Genomic DNA, 22,566 nt, shown 5'->3' with positions numbered 1-22,566 from the left:
TTTTTTTTTTTTTTTTTTTTTTGTGCGTATATGCAGTGTTATTTTTTGGAATATACGGTGTGAAATTACTAACAATTTTTTTAATTAATATCTACCATAGAAAAATAGTACTTTTTATTATATGAAATGGTATAAGTTCCCAAATCACCATATACCCTAAATAAGTAAAATGGTTTAATATATATAAACAATTACTCCCTCTCTTACTGGACTGATTTTTCTCAACAATAATACAAAAGATCATTTAACATAGTTGAAGTCATGAATACTGTAAATTAAAAAAAATTGCCTAGTAATAAGGAGAAATGTGCCAAAAAATTACAGTAAATGTTACATTTTTAGTTTTCATTTTATATTGAAAATTGGATGGGTTATGGAAAATTTTTATTAATAGAACTTCTAACTTTTGCTTTGCTAAAGACAATTCTTTTTAAAAAAATCATACATTTTTCAAAAGTACTGTTTTAAAAATCATATTAACAATTTTTTATACTAAGGTTCTTTTGTGTGCTATAGAATTTAAAAAAAAGAAAGACTAACAATTTGTCTATTAGTATCGGCCCCAAAACATGACAATCATGTAATTTTTGATGAACATGATAGATGATGCAATATTTTTTTTAGTAACAGAATGAAACATTCTAAATTATTCAAATTAAAGTTTGTAAATGTAATGAATGATTAAAAAAAGAGTAACATTCTGGTGACTCTTCCTCTATGAATAATCAACTTCTAAAGTAAAGAACCATGTAATTTTATGTAAATATAATTTTTTTTTTAATAAAAATTTATTACGCATGAAACACCACATTGTTGTTAAATCACAATATTAAAGTGAAACTACTTTTAAGAGAGTACGAAAAAAAAAAATGATTATCGAGCATCGCTGTCAGCTGTAAAGTATATTTTATATTATAATTTAGCACTATATTTTGGAAAATTAAGTAATCTTATTTAATATGCATTCAATAATTTAATTTCAAATAATATTGATTGTGGATAAAAAATTTTAAAGAACCACAATAGATACATTTTTTACGCGTTATCTTCATAAGGAAAGAAGTTTCTCTTCATCAACATGTACTCGTTTTTCATGCACTGATTTTTTTTCTGATCACTGTCAGATAACAATTAATACTAATCTAAAAATTGTCTCAACTTTACTGATTCGCTACTATTTTTTTTAAGAACAAAATTAAATTTTTTTTTATATTTTACACTGTCTAGAACACACAAAAGTTAAATAATTTAAGTATTAAACTATTTGTATTATAAATTTTCATTTGTAATACACAAACATTTCTATCAAATAGATTACAAATTGATTATTTTATGTGTAAGGGAGAGCGTTAAGTAAGTGAAACATTTTAAAATTATCCCAAACGAGAGTGTACCTTCACAACATAGTCCATTACCATCAGGTAATGGAGTTGTAGTAAAGTGAGAAGAGAATAAAATAATACATAAAAAACACAGGAGGAAAATCAATGATCTGGTGGTGGAAATTGAAAGGGGAATATGAAAGAGAAGGACGGTGTGAAATGTTAAGAGAGACTTAAAAGAATAGATTTGCTAGTTGTGTAGAGAATACAGTAAAGGTGATTATTGGTAAGAGATACAGTAGAATGCTAGGAAACAAGGAAACATGGTGGTGGAATTAAAATTTCCAAAATATAATGGTTTGGTGCTATAGAGTGATGACGTATTTTGAAAAATTACTGAATGGGGAATATCCAAGAGACACATTATCTCTCATAAAATCATTATCACAATATCTCATGTAACAAGGGACTGTTAGATTTAAGTAGTAAGAAAGAGTAATGGGAGGCTGTGGTATCAATGAGAAAGGATGAAGCAGAAGGACCAGTAGAAATATGGAAAATATTAGGTGATGTTGGCATAAGGTGGTTGAAGGAACTTTTAAATAAAATCTTATTAGAAGGGAAAATACCAAATGAATGGAGGAATAGTATTGTGGTGCCGATATTTAAAGGTAAAGGAGACATACACGAGTGTGGAAATTATAGAGACATAAAGCTTATGAGTCATAGTATGAAGATTTAGGAAAGGGTAATAGATAAGAAATTAAGAAATAAGACATTGATATCTAAAAACCAGTTTGGATTTATGCTTAGTATGTCAACAATGGAGCAATTATTTTGTATGGGACAACTAATAGAAAAGTATAGGGAAATAAGAAAAAGCTGTATATGGTATTTATAGATTTAGAGAAAGTGTATGACAGAGTACCGAGAGAGGTTTTTAAGTGGGCATTAATGAGTAAAAGAGTCTCAAAAAGGTACACTAATATAATAGAGGATATGTATGATGGCACTTGTATCAGAGTAAAAAAGTGTGGAAGAAATAACAGAAGGTTTTAGGCTAAGAGTAGCTCTTAATTATTTTCAATAGTGAAGAATGAAATTACTATAGAAATACAAGAAGAGATGCGGTGGTGTTTATTGTTCGCTAACAATATAATGTTAATAGTAGAAAGTAGGGAAGAAATTAATCAAAAGCTAAAGGTGTGGAGATTAGCTCGAGGAAAAAGAAGAAAAAAACTCTAAAAAATTATAAATTTTCATTTATAATACACTAACATTTTTATCAAATGAATATTTTCAGTTATCACAAATAAGAATTGAAAAAATTATTATAAAATATTAAACATGAATTTCAAGAAAAAAGTGATTATAATCCATTATTGCACTAAATCCTCCAATAGGTAATCCAACTAACTGACCAAATATAGGGTAAGACTAAAAATACTTTGTGAAAATATTGTTATCAAGTAAAGTTCATTAATGTTGAAAATTTGAAGGCAATTATTACAATATAAACTTGAAAACTTGTTTAATTTAAATGCATAAAATATATCACAATCTATCAGTAAAATAAACTTCAATATAGAAGTGAGCAATTAAATATTACATCCTGATTTTAAATAAAAGCGAATACCCTTATATTTAAAAGTATATGAATTACCAATCTAATTCTAAACTCATTTATTTTTTATTAGCTCATAAAAAATAAAAACTTATATTTTTGGAATAGGAACTGATACACAAATTTTATACTAGATCCTTTATATTGTATACATAATATTTACTTCTTTTCTTTGAGCATTCAAATCCCAGAATACCATAACTGAATCTTCACCAGCTGATATTAATAGATTTTTTTGAGAAACAAATGCCAATGATGTTACTTTATTACTGTTTAAAAAAAATGTAATGAGAAATTCCATAAATAATGTCAATAAAAAAAAATTTTTTTCTTCTTACTTATGACCATGTAATTCATAAGCTGTACCTTGACCACCTCCAATATCCCAAACAATGATTACACGATCTTGCCCAGATGAAAATAGACGTCTTGTACTAGAATCCCAAATAAGCATTTCAATACTAGCAGAATGACCTGTCAACGTTGTAACCACTTTTAAACCATCAGATTTTATGTTGAGCATAGTAATATTTCCTGAAGAGTCTCCAACAAAAGCATGAGCTGATTCAGGATCATATCTAATACTTCAATGTAAGTTCAATTTAATAATATTTATTTATGTAAAAATGAAACAATTTCATAACTAAATATTAAAACTAAGATAAAAACTATTATTTAAAGAACATAACATAATTCAAATCTTTATGAATACTTCAATATTTCTATAATATATTTAGACATCTAATGATAAAAGGATACTCTAATGAAGTGCAAAACGATGTAGAAACAAATGGAGGTCCTATTGGGTTACCATTTTTTGCATTATGATATTGAAAATTTTTATCACGAGATGTGCTTAAAATCCATTCTTCCATTGTTCCATCAATATCTACTTCAGTCCAAATCATTCCGGTAATGCGACCATGGTGTGCTAGTATATCACCAATAGTCTCCATACGATTAAAATCTTCTTCCAATATATATTCCTTAAATTATAATATGTGTTAAATTTGTAACGAGTCAATTTTTAGAACACATTTAATGAAAAGAATATAAAGAAGACCACTATAGTTAATTACATAAATACAAATTTAATATGAAAATATCTAGTTGATAAATACTTCTGAACATTTTAAACATAGCAAGTTATAAGCTATAAATCAAATAATAATATAATGATTTTTATAAAATCAAATTTAATAAACACAAATAAATTAAATAATATTAACATATTAATCAATTAATATAAAATAAAAAATAATTATTTAATCGTTTTGATAAAACTCACTGATATAGTTCCATTTTCTTGACCAACAAACAATTGCCTAGTAGTTGGGCGATAAAATAAATCAACTGCTGGTGATGGTAAATATGTACATATACTCGGCCAGTACTGCCCTGAATCTCTTTTTAACCATACCCTTACAGTCCTACAAATAAAAATTTGAATGCATCTTAAACTTAATTTACCTTAGATTTTTCCTATATAAAAAAAGAATCATAATTTAGTTAATACTTAAAGTAATTTTTTATCAAATGTACTTTTTAATATCAACTTCTTAACTGAAGAGAGCATTTACATAAATTAGATATTTAATGGTTAAAGCCTCCCTTAAACTTTTTAGCAAAACAAAATTTTTAATATTTAATAACTTTCTATTTTTGCTAATTTAGGTGGTCTTAGAGTTTGAGCGAGGAAAAATTTTTTTTTTTCAAATCCAAAAATTTGAATTTCTTTTATTAGCCTTTAAAATTTTATCAAAAAATATAAAATCCTCAGAGAGCTCTCTATCTGGCTAGATTAGGATAATTTTAGCAGCTTATCTTAACATGAAGTGTAATATATTATTCCAGTGAGATATTTAAAAAGTTTTCTTTATCTTTCACTAGTAAAAAAATGACAATTGAAAAGAAATAACACTAGTGTTTCAAGTTCTTAGTCATAAATCTTTGCAAAAGTTTTTTTTCTTACATTCTAAAAAAAGAAAAAACTGATTAATAGCTGCTATAGTATTCTTAAAAAATATCCCTTACAAAAGTAATATTAAAGATTAGGGTTATAGGTAAAATTAAAGTTGCAGTGCAGCATAGCAAAACACTCAATCACTGAAATTGTCAAAATTGAGACAGGTATCAATTCTAATTATTAATATAAGAGAAAATTGATTAATGGTGCCAGAAATATGTAGTTATATACATATAGACAAAAAAAAGTATGCAAATGAAATTATGTTGAAGCCCTAGACAATTTAGTTTTAAATTTGCTCTCCTATAATGTTTCCAAAATTAGGAGACTAAATTTTTTATTTTATAATTGCAAATAATCTTATTAGAACTTAGGAAAGTTTAATTAGTTTATTATGATAAATATCCTTTTCTAAACATTACTTCAATTTCACACATGTGTTTCATGAATAAAATATTTTTCAACAATATACTATTAATGGTATACAATTTTTTATAAACATTACATTAATAAAATAGTTGGTAATTTAGATACAATTTACTTCATTATTTAACCTATACATATTGAATAAAACTCCAATAAATCTGTTCTTAAAAAATAACTAAGAATTTAAAAAACATTTTAGCATAAAACAACCTGTTAACACAAAAAATCTTAATTGTAATTATACACTTGAAATGAATAATAGCCTAATAAATAGATAATAATATCAACTTTTATTACCGATCACTGGAAACACTAATAACGCCATCAGTTTCTGGGATTAATATAGCTTTATTAACATTGTCACTACATCCTTCCAATTTAGCTAGTAATGCCGGCTTTCGGTTTGAATTAAATTTATCGTTGTTTGAGCTAGGACCTGGTTTAATTTGAGCCGCCATTATGATTTACAAATGTGTAATTAATAATTTTTAATGATTTTAAAAATTGTAATACAATTTCATTGAGTAAAATTTAGACCATCGTAATAATAACATAACTTAGGAACGATCTTCTTATATAAATTTTTATTTATTATTTCATACATTTCATGATTGACACATAATATTTGCTGAAAAATTCCGATCTGACTTAACTCAAAAATTCTAAGAAAAGGCAGAACAGCTCAGCCAAGGTAGAATCTAAAAAAACCTTCGAAACATAAATAGTACAAATATTTTTTCTGTATATATCACATAGAAGTGTTATACTGATTTTTACTTAATTAATATGATGTTAGCAACCTACTATTGATAAGAAATAAATTTCAGCTTGTCCATTGTGAATTTTTCGGTATAAATAATTGTTTTATTTATATTTAAATTATAATTGTTCCTAAATTAAAAAAATATAATTTAAGCTTTTAAAATTTAATATAAGCCAATTAAAAGTTCGCAGAAACTGTTCTCGGATAAAGGAGTAACCCTACTTAAATAATTTAATAAAAAAATTTAAGAGTTCAATTATTATTTATGTAACCTATTTTTGAATATTTTTTTTAAAGTATAATTCATGTATCTCTTAAATATAGCAGATTTATGTAATATAGTAGAAAGAAGTAGATTTAAGAGGCTCCTAAAAATAATGGTTTCCTTGTCTTAATAGATATTTTTTTTTTTTATAAATAATGACAGAAACTTCTAAATATCTTAAATAATTATTGTTTTTATCCAAATATTTTTCATAATATTACGGCTATTGAAGTAAAAAAAAATTATAAATATATATTTCATTTACCAAATTTAAAATTTAAATTTTTATAAAGATTATCCCTGGTTACGAGAAGTCTTTCAAATGTTAAAGGTTAAATAATCATTGACGTATTTAAGAATGAGTTATGAAAAAAGGTCCAGATAACATTCACAACGTAAAGTACTAAGGAGCTTTATCCCTTCACTCTCCTACTACATGATTTTAACTAATTAGTATTCAGTCTTTTTGAAAATCCTCAACCATTATTATGTAATTATTAATTTTATCTTCTAAATACAAATGGGGATTTTGTGATGTCTGTTTGAGCAATATCAATCCAGTAGGAACTGAATACTATAATAGACATAAATAAATACATCATAATTAAATAATTGAAATCTCACCTTTGCATCAAAACTAGAGTAATTTTAATTTGTAGTTAAATTACAAATTCTGTACTTATTAAATCAACAGGTTGAACATTTACTTTTCAAAAGAGAGATTCGATAAACTAATATTACTTTTTAAGAAATTTTTTTAGAAGAGCAGAAGAAATTATTTTTATTGCCTTTTTTTTATTTATATAATAAGATTGATTTGTAGTCAATATTAACTCAAAAAGCCACAAAAAAATTGTAAATAGTATTTCAGGTTCAATGTTACCATCTTCATCGCTAAACATACACTTTTTTTTATTTATTAATATTTTTCTTTTCTATAAGAATCATTTACTGAAAATTATGTAAAATTTTAGGTACTTTTTAAAAAATTATGAGTAAAAAATTACATTGTCAAATAAATTTTCAGGAAAATATATTGAACTTATCAAGCCACACCCCAATATTTTTTTATTAAGAAAATAAGTTATAATAATGATATTCATGGTTACTTCATCAAAATAAAATTTTAAATATTTATATGGAAATTATATTCAGTGTTGTTTTAAAATTTATCACAATTATTAAAGTTATAAGCTATTATAAATCTGAAAAAAAACATTTTTCCTATTCTTATAAATAATCAGGATCAATTGTTACATTTTTACAATTTAATACATTTTTTCAATTACTAGATTTTACGAGAAAAGTAATTTAATGTTACAATAAATATCAGTCTTAGTAAAAAAAAATCAATTAGCACTAATATTATCTCTTTGAGATAAGGCACTGAGGAAATCAATGAATGTTTATAATACAAGAATGATTCATATTACTAAGTAAGAAAATTGGCTACATAATTAAATTTATAATTGTATTAAATATTTCAAATTGTGCCAGAGTCAACCTAGCCTAGTGAATAGAAACGTATGTTTTGGCACATGGTGTCCCGAATTTGATCCCCAGGGTGCCAATTAGAATTTCCTTGTGATTACTCATTAGTGGTGTTTGGCATCTGGCGCAATATCAGTCATAATACCCATCCCATCCATCATTGACTTAACCAAGAACCATCTTTGATTCCCTAACATATGGAGGACCACCACCCTTTGTAGCATGTTAAGTTTGAGAAATAGTAGGATGTCATTTCATATTGTGCCAATGATGAAATATTTGATAGTCATTCTGTTTGTGTAAAATTTGATTATCAAATTTTTTTAATAAACAAATCAATATAAAAAAATTGACTTACATTTTAGATAGTTATTCTAAAACCAATATTTTACAAATGTGTTTATTAGAGAACTAACATAATACAATCACTAGAAATCAACCAATATTAAAAATATTAAATTACATAACAAATTTGTTTTTTGTATTTGGTATAGGAATTTACAAATGCAAGATATTTTTTCCAATCTCAACAATTTTGTCTCGAGAATTTATTAAACTAAAAGCAGTTGCTAAAGTAAATCCAATTAAACCACCAAATGCGCATCGTCTAAGACCACCTGAAAAAAAAATTATTCTTATGAGAAAATAAATTATGTTATATAGCATTTATTACATAGAGTTATTAAATAGTTTATTAATAAATTAAAATAGATATAGATTCAACATAATATAAATAATATATATTATAACAAGAGCTATAATTTTGATTAAAAACTTAAATACAACATTAACATACTATTAAAATTTTGAATTAAAAACGTACCTGTGCTTTTGTATAACATTCCAGTACTGGTACCAGCAACAATAGTATTTACCTCATCTTCACATCCTCTAGTCTTTTCTAATATAATACCACATATACTATAATAAACAGATAAAGTTCCAAATGTATTGGCTAATCTGGCTCCATTTTTGAAAACACTATTTAATATCCTAAAAAAAAATTTAATTAATAAAGCATACAATACTATTGTATAAATTATAAAGGATATTATACAACAAAATCTATATGTTGCATTAAAATTATATAAAAAAATTATTTATTACAGAATTTAGAATAGAAGAAACTATAGCAAGTAAACTATATATTAGATGGGTTGCTTGTTATTGAGGTACCAATAATTTCTATGCCACAACTTGTTACACAATCAATACTAAATATACTAGATTGAGTACCATCTACTCAACACAACCAAGACATAAAATACAACAAATAAGACCAGCAGAAGAGGATAAATGATTAGGCTGTTTGTCACATTTAAATTGAAAGTATCAATTTGACAGATGGCATATGGAGTATATGGTAGTATTCAATATAAACAAACTTTTATAAAAAAGACTAGTTCTTGTGATAACCTTATACTTTTTAGTTTAATATGAAAAAGGTATATAGATTTCTATTGTTTTTATATTTTATTATAAATACTTATTTAGTATATGGCATTATTAAAAACTGTGTTTAAATAACACGCACATATATATACTTATAAACACTAGCCATAAACTATTAACTTCAAAATTAAATTATTTAAGTCGAACAGATTAATTAAAAAAAATTATTTATAGTAAAAATGTTGACAGCCTACAAAAATAATTATAATAAATAATAATTGTAAAAAGTTAAAATATTTTTTTTTATAGAGACAACTAATAAAATAGTCAATATTGCAATAAAACATATAGTAGTTGAATAGAACATAAAATCTTTAAAATTTTGTCTAAAAATGAACATTATAAAAACTCACTAACTCATTAACGAAGATAAAAAATATCATGCAATATATGTTAAAAACATTTTATACATAAGTTATTGAAATAAAGATTCTTACTGAGTTCGATTATAAGTACTAGTTTGATTTTCCATAGACGTCATTTTAATTCCATTGTAAACACCTCGCATACTACCTATGGTTGCACCAACTAAAACTGATGTACCAATTTGATTGAAAGATAATTCAAATCGACCACGCTGATTAGCACCAGCTCCTTCTAAATAAATATATTCTGGCTGAGAACTTTGAGGCAATAGTTTAGGATCAAAATTTAAGTATGGTGATGGTACTGATGAAAAACCACCTAACCCTCTGTTTCCTAAAGAAATAGTTATAAAATTTAAAATTATTACTATGAAAACAATTTATTAATTTACATACCATTATTGTTATCTCCCACACTAAACATCTTAATGAACTATACTTTTGAGTTTATATTAATGTACACAAAAAATAATACAACCAAAATCTGAGATGATTTATTCAGTGACCAAAACTGTTATTGTGTTGATTAATTTATGCAAAATGCAAATTTTAATTCGTCGCTCTAATAAATGGTGTATTACACACAAGTATAAGAATTTTCAAATCAACGTCAATTGTTGAAAATATTCAAAAGAGTCAATCTCAAACTAATAAGTTATTTTACAAAAACATGCTAAAAGCATGCAAAACTTTAACATTTGCAAATAATTTCTAACAGTTGCAATTTATATTTAATCTTTGGTACACTATTTATTGGTTAGAGTTTAACTAATAGGTAGTGATGGTCACTTACCAATGCATACTATCGAACTATTCGATAGTTTAAAACTATCGATTCATCTAATTGTTTTCAAAATCTATCGACAATAACAAGAATACAAATTTTGCTCACCAACATATTTTACTCAGCATGGCTATATAAGAAAAATCGAATTAATAAAAAACATTTAATCATTTAGGATGGGAGTACGACCCCCTAAACAACACTGATTGATCTTTGAAAGCAAATGTCTTTTGATAGTTTTTATTTATCGAACAATCGACTCCGAACTACTGAATGTCAAACTCTTATCATAAATTTGATTACTAACTATTCACTATATTATGCGGATTAACACAACTTAATGAAACAATAAATATCTTGAATGATACTTTGCATGACTGAATACTTTCAACTATCGAACTATCGAATAAAATATACGATGGTTTTGTTTGAATATAAATTTCCAATTATTTCTTCCGGTAGTCTATTCGAGTGAAAATTATCGAACATTGTATCCGGTAGTTCAATAGTCTAAAATTAATCAGTGTAGATAGTAACAATTGAATAGTATAGATGCAATAGTATTTTTAAATACGATCGAATATATAGTCAAAACTATTCGATAGTGCCCATCACTACTAATAAGCCTTATAATAACTTAGTACAGGTCAAAACAACACAAGTGAATATATCTTTGATAACCACTGTGATCAAACACAACAAATTATTATAAATTATTAGTTAAAATTTATATAATACATGGTATATATATATATAAATCTACTAATTACTGTGGTGGCAACACTGTTGTTTAAGATCTCTACTGAATAAATGATAACTAATACTACAAATTCTAAACCCTAAAGCCACTAATTTTTAAATTTTACTTTATTTATGACAACACTATGACTTGCACGAACAAAGATCTTTAATCGAAATGACAAGATGAGCAGTCAAATGGCAACAGTTTAAGAGCAAAAAAATTGAGGCGGCCATGCTCAATCCAAAAAAAGAAATGATGAGCAAAAAAAAAGTCAAAAACCAATTATAAATAGAAACCGAGTTACACTGCTCATAACAGTCCTCATCGCTCTAACTGTCTTGAAAGTACTGACACCCATACTACCGCGACTATTTCTCCATTAATGTGTTATCATAGTCAAGATAAATAATAAAATTATCTTTTTTGTTGTATAATAAATTTTTAACTTCGATGCGTAGCTGAGAAGATATTAATTTTACTATGATGTGTTTTTTTTATGTCTGTTACCACTTTTTCTCTACTCTCACTGAACCGATTTCTTTCAACGAATCGTCAAAAGATCACAAATCGTATCTAGTCGAAGACATTACCCTCAAAAATTGAAAAAATTTCCCTCGTTCCCCGTAAATGGGAACGAGTTTTAACCAGTTAAACGTTAACCAGTTTTATGATTTATAAGGGTAATATATGTATATATATATTAATAATATATAAATATAAATAGTACTTGTCTTAAAAAATAATAATGATCCATATATTTTTCATATATTACACTTATAAATCATAAAACTTGTAATCAGAATAAATAAGGAAATATACCAAATGATAGATAAAGACATAATGTAACTATAAAAAAAAAATTATATTGATTTGGTTATTTTTGAAAAAGTTATGGCAGTTTTAAGTAAAAAAAATTGAAAAAATTTGTAATTTTTTTGTAGGTTTCCTCCATTTACGGGGAACGAGGGAAATTTTTTCAATTTTTGGGGGTAATGTCTTCGACTAGATACGATTTGTGATCTTTTGACGTATCGTTGAAAGAAATCGATTCGGTGAGAGTAAATAGTGGTAACAGAAACAAAAAAAAACATATAGAAAAATTAATATCTTCTCAGCTTCGCATCTAAGCTAAAATACATAAAAAAAGTAGAACTTTTTTAAATTAATGTTTGGAAGTGTTCTGAAATATTATATTTTTTATATATATCTTGAACTAAAGCTTATGTAATATATTTTATTTAAAAAAAAAAAATGTTGGACTTTTATTTTATATTCATAGTGATAACAAACATTAAAATTAATTAAAAAATATTTTTTATATTTAATTTTATAAAGTTATAATTTTTTGAAAAATGTATGGATCATTATATTTTTTTTAAGATAAGTACTATTTATATTTATAATTAATAATATATATATATTTATTTATTTATTCATATATTACATTTATAAATCATAAAACTTGTAATCATAATATAAATAAGGATATAGGAGATCGTGTAGCTTTTGGAATAATCCATTAATTTTTTTAAATTAAACATTATCTATAGATTTGCATCGAAGCGTTTCTAATGATAGTGATTTTAATCACTGCCAGATTAAATCTATACTGGACCCAACTTTGCTACGTCCCCACTGTACCGCGACCTCACTGTGCAATTTTGCAATCAATTAGTGCCGTAGCACCCCTTGTCACGGCACTAATATAACCAGTGATTCATACTCAAGGTTAGACAACATATTTATTACAGTCTACGAAGTGCTAATTAACACTCCTATATAATGATTGGCTTCTTGTAAACAGTAGTATTTTTCGTTTTTAATTGTTTGTTGTAGTCGATATCTTGTTTTAACTATCAGAGGCGTATTTTGGAAGGGGACAATGACTTCAAGAAGCACATTTTAAGTGGCATGCCTTAAGAATAATAGTGTACATTTTTTTACTTATAAGTTAACTGTATAAACAATTAAAACCTAATTTCAACAATAATTACATTATTAGTTAAAACTTATTATTGCTGATAAACTACTGTCACATATAATGACTCATTAAATGTGCTTATTGATTTTTAGATTCACATTATGTAGTTTATAATGATTGTTTTGATTCATTCGTCATTTAATTTTTTTAAGTAATATCATGTTTACATGTTTTTACAAATAAGTTTTACTCGTTGGCTTTAAGAAAGAATTTAATTTCAAAGAAAGTTAAATCTTATTACCTTCAGTGTCTTCTTTAGAAGTTTTATTTTTAATTATAACTTCTATATTAAAATGAAGCGCCATTGGAAATATATTTATTTATTAATTATCTTATTCATATTTCTTTCTGCCACTTAAGATTAAGTGAACTCGTGTTACTGCACCCAGACACAAAACAAATTTAAATCAATTTTCAACTTAAAATATAGAGTTTTAATTAAACATAATAAAATTTTTATCTAGTTGTATATAAATTACGATAAATTATAATTCGTATATAGACGCAAACAAATGCCAATAATTCAGACTGAATGGTATAAATAGAAATAACAGTTAACAAATTGTGCAATACTTGTATACAATTTTTATTTCAATAAATACATAGAATTTTTACATCATATTTTTATGAGATATGATTATTGTTAAATATAATTATATTTCTTCATTATAATTAGCATTAATTATTCATAATTTATTAATTATGAGTATTGCATTAATTATGAAATATTCATTAATTTATTATTAATTATTATTTGATACTAAATGAGTTAAATTATCGCCATAAGTAGAGAATAATTGTGAAATAGTTGAATGGAGAACTCTACTGGTGTAATTTTTTCAATCAACTTTTTTGCCGAATGTTAATACCTAATAAATTCAATTTAATAATTCTTTATAATCACCAAGCATACTCGTTCAATATGAGAGCTAATATCATACAAATAGATACGCCTGATTTACGGAGTTTCAAAAAGTTTTACGAGAATTTACAAAGTATTAAAAATTATTTAGTTTTTTGTGTTGTTGAATATTTTTAAAGTTTGGAAATAGGCAATTATTGCAAAAAATCGTCAAATTGACCTATATTTTATTATTATTATTTTGTCACGAAAAGGCAAATAATTCCCCCAAATATAGTTCATATATGCACCTACACAAACCTAATTGAGGCCTATTATCAATCAATATACTTATTATATAAGACTTATCAATTCCTGTACGAATCCGACCTGTCTCTCTCAAATAACACTTTTGGTTTTTAGAATTTTGTAAGTAAACGTTCCCGCAATATCTATTTTACACTGATAAAAATTCAAATGTATGTGAAATATTTGGTAGCTAGGATTATATATTTTGCATTAGTTTTTTTGTTAATTACACGTAAAGTTCCAGGGGATTCAATGGCATCATATCTGGGTGTTCCTAAACAAATAAATATTTTAAATATATTATCCTCAAGGAAGAAAAATCTATGGAAACACTACCCACATTTCGACAATATATAAATATATTTTTTAACAGACAACGTATGGGTTATTGTCAGTAATTAAAGTGGGAAAACTAGCGGGGGTCTATAGTTCCTAAAAATAAGTAGCGTACCCAAAAAGAATTCTTCCTCAAATATACTTACTTAAAAAAAATATATATATATAATAATGAATTAAAAATCAATTAGAAATGAATATTATACAAAACATCACAAAGGCAGTATCAACATTTTAATTTATTATGAAAATAAATGCAAATCAGTATTTTTTAATTTTAAATATACTATAACAGAAATAAGTCGATAAAGGAATATTAACAGTAACAAATTTAGATAGGCATCTACATATAAAAATATAAATAACAAATATATTAGTATACTTTATAAAATATTCAACAAACTATAAAATTTATCAATAAAAATGTTTACATCACTTAAAATTTGTGTTTCTATTACTTAATAACCCTTAACATAAGTCTTTTAGTTCCATATGTAGTCATACATTAATTAAATGTTTTGTTAAGCTTACATTAAAGAATTAATTTAAACTTTTGAATAATTCAAAAACAAAAAAACTCTAAATAAGAAGGTAAACTCCGTCCATCATCATTTTAACCACTGGTTATAGTGAGATCTGATGTTGTGCTCGCTCTGAGCAATATTTCGATCTAACTGATGTTAATTATAGTAAATTTTATAGTACTTTTAATTAAAAACAGCTTTTCAGTTACACATCAGAGCTAAACATAATTTTTTCTATAAGTTTGACAATCTCATTACCTTTATTCTATGGAATTAGATTATATGGATATGGATTTATTATTGTTTTAAACATCTATAGTAATAGAAATACTCTCTTAAAATATAAAAAGATAACATTTTAAACACTGTAAAAAATTTATACATGAAGAAATTATAAAATATTTCATTAAAAATTTCCCACAAATCTTTAATCCTACCATAAAGTAGAACCATAGATTATACGACTATTTTCATGTAGTCTGTGATAGAACTTCTTATTTATCAAGATGTACGTTGAAAAAACTTTGTATTAAAAAGAAAAGGAGAAATATATTTAATATAATGTAAGAAATGATAATTTTATAGAAAATTATAAGCGTCATGCTGAGAATTTTCTTTAAAATAAAAACAATTTTTTCAAAATAAAGAACAAGTTCTTGAAATTTTTAAATGGTAACACTGCTTTCGAATGCTTTTCAAAACGCCAACAAGCGATAAACAAATAATAATAAAAAAATAGAAATACGGTGATATAGGTTTAATGATAATGTTATTTTTTAATCATTTATTTATAACATTTAATATTATTTATTAATATTATACTAATGTAATATTACTTAAATTGATTTTGACAATCATTAATTTTGTGAACTTTTTGTATTTTTTTTTATCTTGTTTATAATTTACTAACACTCACATTCATTTTCGATGTGGCGATCACAATATTAGCATACATGTTCATACAATCGCCATAAATAAGAGTGAAGGACATTTTTTGATTATTTGGTGGTGCTAAATTATGATTTAAGTAACGTCAAATCTTATGTATGATATCAAGCTCAATCGTGTTTAACTGCCAAACGAATGATCACAGAATATCAAAAAGAGTTGAAAAACAAATGTTTAAATGGAAGCATCCTCAATTATCACCCAAGTGTCGCGGGAGGACGAACACTTAAAGAGTTATACCCCCAACAAAAGTAATTAATTATACAATAAGAAAATACTATAAAATAGGTTTGGAATACCTATTCAAAATTCCTTCCAATTTTTGTTTTTTTTTTTTTACAAAAATAAAATAATTATATTTACTGATCTACTTTGAGATCTGAGATATTAATCGAAACTGCAATCACAGCTCTAATACACCAATCAATGAAAAAGTTTATTCGTCATATAAAGGACTATACAATTAACTAACAATTAAATTATTTAATTAATCTGAATAAGTTATTTGATTTGGAAAATTAGCCACATCTATTCTTTGATATAAAACTGTAATAATTTGAAAATAACATAATCTGATTACTGAAATTTTATTAAAAATTATTTTTCTTCATATGAGAATATTTTTGTTCATTATAATAGTTTTCAAGTTTAAGTGAGTTAATTTTGGATTATGAAATATGGACAACTTATAATAGTTATAAATAGTGCTTGAATGATATATTTTTAAATAAATATAGTATTTTTAGATTATATAACATACAATTATCCTTTTTATATTTAGAAATAGCGAGTTGTTATTTAAATGCTTAACATGTATCTGATTTTTTAGGTAATCATGTTAGAATGAAAAATGAACGGGGATTGTGGCGAACATTGCTTTGTTGTTTTGGAAAATCAAGAACAAGACCAAAGTCTTCCTTTGGACCAAGTGGAAGTATACGTGGAACTAACACTAAATCTAACCGAAGTTTAACACCTCCACTTAGTCCAGATCCTTCACAGACATCATACCTTTTACCAGCTGTAAAACATCAAGACATGCATAAAAAGTGTATGGTGATTGATTTAGATGAAACTCTTGTTCATAGTTCATTCAAGGTATTCATCAATTTTTTTTTCTTTTATTATTTATTTTTTGTAGACTCAAAAGACATCTTAAGATAAATTACTTTAAAGTTTTAATCTAAATAAGCTATTTAATTATGTGTGTTGCCATTAGAGAAATGAAAGTTGTCACTATTATAAGGTATAAACGATGAACATAAAAAATACTTTATGATTGTTATGTTGAGAGAAACATTATATTAAAATAAATAAATAAAAAAATCACTTTGTATATTTAATTTGAAAAATAATATTAGCATAATATTTTTCATAGATTAATAAAACTAAATCACAAAGATGCTTTTTGGTCTTATTGACTAAAAATAATTATTACTGCATAATTATTAGTGATGGGAAATATCAAATAGTAACTATCAAACTATTCAATATTTGTCCACTATTCGAACTATTTGATAGTCATTCAAAAACTTTTAGAATAGTAAAAATATTCGATAGTTTATGTTAAAAATAAACTAATTGGTTGTATAAAAACAATTCAAATAGTTATTTGAAAGTTTTAAAAAACTATTGAATACTATTCGATAGTTTAAAATATTCGAAAAATGCCTATCACTAATAGTTATTGCTCTTTTTAACTACTGCTAGTGTACACATTAAATGTATTTAGGTAATAAGAACTATCCTGAGTTATTGCTATAACCCAGTGTAATTAGAAATTTTGAATGGGTAGAAGGTAATGGGAAGATTTATTCTTCCACTACAATGCCCACGAGTAGAGTCTGTATCCAGAATCAGTACTATAAACTGAACATATATATTTTCTTTGACATATTCAATTAAAATAAGAATTTTATTTTTAAAAGACTAATTTATGAAATATTTATATATGTATTGCTAGCATTGTGTGAAAGACCATTAAGTCATTTTTTTTTTAAAGTTTCTATGTTAAAAAAATCTTAATTGTAAAGTTTTTGATAAAATAATGTACCTTTTTTAGGCAATTAACAATGCAGATTTTATTGTACCTGTAGAAATAGATGGAACAGTTCATCAAGTATATGTTTTAAAAAGACCTCATGTAGACGAATTTCTTCAACGTATGGGTGAACTTTACGAATGTGTATTATTTACTGCAAGTCTTGCTAAGGTTGGATTAATATAATTTTTTTAGATTTATAATTTATCATTGATAAAGCTAGAAATTTATTATAAATAAATGATGTATAACATTTTTAGTATGCTGATCCAGTAGCTGATCTATTAGATCAGTGGGGTGTGTTTCGAGCTCGATTATTTCGTGAATCATGTGTATTTTATAGAGGAAACTATGTGAAAGATTTAAACAAATTAGGCCGTGCTTTGCATAAAGTTGTGATTATTGATAATTCTCCAGCATCATATATTTTCCATCCTGATAATGCTGTAAGTATTTATAATTATTACTTGAATCAAAAAGTAATTAGGGAGAGTTAAAGAAACTTTAACAGAGCTAATTTTTGTATTACCCCTTCACTAAAATATTTTTTCATTCAATTACGTATATTTGTACTAAATATTTTTGGGGAATGGGTTAAATTTATTTTTTGAAAAGACTTTGTGCCCTCAATCTTCCTCTTCCAAACACTCACATGAGTAGAAATAGCCAATATTTACTCAAAATAAATTTTGAACCCAATGATAATAAAAAAAAGTACTTTTCCATTACCTTAAGAGATATTAAATTAAAAAAATTTTTACTCAAAATATTAAAAAACATTCTTTTAGGCATTCTACATAGCTTAGCTGGTAATGAATCATAGCTAAATATAAAGATACCCGGGTTCAGTTTTATTGTGCTGGGCTCTGGTTTTCCTGTCCTCTTAGACAGGAAAAACCTAAAACTTTTCTCTTAGCCTCATTGAGATGATCTTATCACACAAAACACCAGACACTTCTCTCCACATGATCCATATGCATTTAATTCTATGTCTCACATCCTCATTTATTGTCATTAATTCCTTGTTTCATCACCCTTACATTCTCTTTCGTCAATCTCATACTATTTATACTAAATCTTATTTCTATTATTCCTTATTCCATTTCTTTTAAGGGCCAATGTCCACATGTCTAGTCTTTGGTTAACTTTCTCTATTTATAGTATAATTTCAAATAATGCACATACATAGAAAAAGTAACAATAGCTAGTACCATCTTACAGCTATAATGTGTAATTAATTATTTATATGTAAAGATCAAGTAATATTTTAGATTGCTTTTATTATTTATTGATAAATTTAAGTGCAAGTTTTAATATAAATTTATATTATTGTAGGTTCCTGTTAATTCATGGTTTGATGATATGACTGATAAGGAACTATTGCATTTAATTCCTTTTTTTGAAAAACTTAGTAAAATGGAAAATGTTTACCCAGTTATTTGTAATATAAATCATATGGCCAATGCAGCAGCTGCTATTGCCCAATCACATCACATAAACAATGACAACAATTTATAGCACTAAATTATAGTGCAATATATTTGTGCCAATATTGGCTATTTTCTAGCCATTCATATTAAAAAAAATATATATTTATATATATAATAAAATTATATTAAAGTGAAATTATATTATTTCATGATATAATGTTTATTTTAATATATAATGCAACATAATTTGTATACAAATTTATATGTTATACCTTATTCAGGTTTCATTAAAACAATTAATTTTAATTCTTGTTGAACTTCTTGAAAATTTTTAAATTACTTTTGTTTTTATTTTTTATTATTAGTTTTTTTATGTTGAATCAGTGGTTGAAAATAAATGTAGATAATCATTTTTTGATTATTAAAGAAAAGGACTTGCAATATATCAAAAAAAAAAAAAATGTTTGTAAAAAAAATAATAAATGTATTTATACTAATTTTAATAATTATTGAGTATTTTGTAAGAAAAAATGTTATTGTATGCAGGATTTCTTTATTTAATTTTAATTTATAATCAATTTAATTATATATTTTTTGATTTATTTGATACTTTTATAAATGTAATTAATAATCCAAATACATGTTATAAATCAAAATCAGTATTACTATTTACCCATTTATTTTAATAAATGTAATTATTATTTTTGGAATAAAATATGTTAAATATATTAATTGATAACAAATTCATCACATTTCTTCATCACTAATATTATATTTTCTTTACAAACGATAAATTATCATCTTTCTTATTATGCAATACTTTTTAACAATTTATTATTTATAAAATATTTAACACAATTCACAAGTATCATTTGTTAATTATTTAGTGAAATACGTGTATTTTTTCTCAAGATAACAAATAAATACATAAACAAAACCTAAACAAACATGTTAAGAAAATAAAATAAAATAGATTATTTTTGTAAAGAGAATTATATTTTTTTAATTTCATACTTTTAAAAGAATACCAGATTTCATACATTTATTTACTTATAGATAATAAATTGATAATTTTTTTTTTTAATATTTGTCTTGATTAAAATTTTAATAAAAATTATGTACTCTTGAGATGAAATTGAATTATAAACTGTTACTATTTATAAAACTTAACCTATAACTTTTTTTACTGAGAATTATGACTAGTTAAAGCTAAATAAAAATTTAAAAATTATTAATTTAAATATATTAAAAAGTAAATATAAAAACAAACACTCAATTTTTTTATTGTGGAGTTCTTTTTAAACATGAAATGTATATGATTTAATTTTAAGTTAATTTAAATAAACAATTCTCATCAAATCAGTTAGCTTTTTTATATTGACATAGTAATAATACTTATTATGATAAAATTGAATGGCAATTTTATAATATATATTATTTTTACTAATTTGTGTATTCTGTGTAATTTTTGACATATAGAACACCAATTATATCAAATAGTAATGTTTATAAAATTTTGCTAGCAAACTTACAAAATAATATATGTGACCAGCAATTATTAAATGTTTGCATATTTTATTCTTAAATTAATTTTATATTTATCTTTTTTTTTATTTTAAGTTAAATATATTTTTTAATCTATAAACCTAAAACAAAATTAGAATTAACAATAGATTTAAGTTATTTTTATCATTAATTAAAATTTTTTTTAGTTTTAAAACTAAATGTTTAATAGTTTCAATCTAATTTTTATTTATATTCGGCCTCATTCTTGCTTACTAAATAAATTTCAGTTAATTTAATGTAATGCATTGTGTTCTCATTTGTTTGAATCTCTAGATCAATTAGATTTTTTGTTCTTATTATTATTTTAAACCAACTTTTTATTAAAAACAAAATACTTATCATTACTAAAATTAATTTGTTAATATTTTGTTATTGTCAATTGTAATAGTATTAAATAATTTTAAATGAATAATTAAATTAGAAATAAAAAAGGAATTATAATTGATGTGGCTCATTTTATCATTAGTTTTTTATTTTAAGTATTACTAAAAAGTTATAGACAGGTTAATTACTGCTTGATTAACGGGAAACTTTAAGTATGCTTAAGAAAACAATTCTTTAAACCAATGACATTTTTACAAAGTTTTATCATTAAATGTAAAAACATTACTCACCTGAACAAAAATAAATTTTAAGTTATAATAATTTTTATAACAAATAAAGTAAATTTTGTTTCTTTTTATTAGAATATTTGTCCTTCACATATAATATTTTATAAAATCCACTAACCAGTTATTACTTCTTTATTCATTCTTAATGATTAATAGTCTTGTGATTCATATTTTACTTTTCATTCATTCTTATTAATTATAAACTTGGGGTTTTTAATTACTTAAGATTGCATAAGAGTTTATTTCTTCTCAACTTCTTAAACGTAAATCCAGCACTGAATTAAGTCAGGATTTTATTTTGAGGTAAAGTAAAGATTCTAAAAAATGAAAGTTTTTCCTCTTCACGCAATACTATTAAGTTAGGCTTAGGAATCGAACCAGGGTGTTATAATAGTTGGTAATATAATATCGTTATAATATAGTAGATCCTAGTATAAAAAATAAATAAATCTAAACTTAACCTAGAGTATAATTATGAATAATTAATAATGGTTACAATTAGTTTCGGGTTCAAGCCATCTTCAACCTGAACTTTACTGTATAAATAGTTGAAACAAGTATAGATGAAATCTGACAGTGATTAAAATCACTATCATAAATATTTCATGCAAATCTGTGGTTTTTACTTTAAAGAAATTGGTATATTATTTCAAAAGAAAAATAAACTCGTACTTCTTTATTTATACCCTGATTACAATTTTTTTTAGCTTCGATGCGAAGCTGAGAAGGTATTAATTTTACTATGATGTGTTTTTTTTTTTATTATTTTTTTTTTTTTT

At 24.4% G+C, this 22,566-nt stretch overlaps 3 protein-coding genes across 3 annotated transcripts in view; 1 reads left to right on the top strand and 2 right to left on the bottom strand.

Annotated features, from left to right (window-relative positions):
- LOC126897362 (WD repeat and FYVE domain-containing protein 2-like) overlaps nt 1–6,089 on the bottom strand; it is a 6,794-nt gene extending 705 nt beyond the window's left edge. The window contains exons 1-5 of the mRNA XM_050670897.1: nt 5,636–6,089; nt 4,235–4,376; nt 3,706–3,932; nt 3,285–3,524; nt 3,110–3,215 (exon numbers count right to left, since the gene is read on the bottom strand). Coding sequence (XP_050526854.1) covers nt 3,110–3,215; nt 3,285–3,524; nt 3,706–3,932; nt 4,235–4,376; nt 5,636–5,796 — 876 coding nt within the window. The 5' untranslated portion in view covers nt 5,797–6,089. The remainder of the gene's footprint in view (nt 1–3,109; nt 3,216–3,284; nt 3,525–3,705; nt 3,933–4,234; nt 4,377–5,635) is intronic.
- A 2,152-nt stretch (nt 6,090–8,241) lies between these two features.
- LOC126897364 (mitochondrial import inner membrane translocase subunit Tim23-like) lies at nt 8,242–10,929 on the bottom strand. The gene is made up of 4 exons (XM_050670899.1): nt 10,071–10,929; nt 9,747–10,008; nt 8,681–8,850; nt 8,242–8,474 (listed from the first exon to the last, which is right to left on the bottom strand). Exons 1-4 carry the CDS (start codon nt 10,096–10,098, stop codon nt 8,356–8,358), a joined length of 579 nt encoding a protein of 192 aa, XP_050526856.1. The 5' UTR covers nt 10,099–10,929; the 3' UTR covers nt 8,242–8,355.
- A 5,015-nt stretch (nt 10,930–15,944) lies between these two features.
- LOC126899514 (phosphatase Herzog) lies at nt 15,945–22,266 on the top strand. The gene is made up of 5 exons (XM_050674496.1): nt 15,945–16,390; nt 16,969–17,237; nt 18,202–18,351; nt 18,441–18,626; nt 19,516–22,266. Exons 1-5 carry the CDS (start codon nt 16,318–16,320, stop codon nt 19,696–19,698), a joined length of 861 nt encoding a protein of 286 aa, XP_050530453.1. The 5' UTR covers nt 15,945–16,317; the 3' UTR covers nt 19,699–22,266.
- The last annotated feature ends 300 nt before the right edge of the window (nt 22,267–22,566 follow it).

The sequence above is a fragment of the Daktulosphaira vitifoliae genome, unplaced genomic scaffold (assembly GCF_025091365.1).
Source record: "Daktulosphaira vitifoliae isolate Bord-2020 unplaced genomic scaffold, ASM2509136v1 Scaffold_2, whole genome shotgun sequence".
In the NCBI taxonomy this organism is placed as follows: Eukaryota; Metazoa; Arthropoda; class Insecta; order Hemiptera; family Phylloxeridae; genus Daktulosphaira; species Daktulosphaira vitifoliae.
This window is presented reverse-complemented; position numbering and strand designations above follow the sequence as displayed.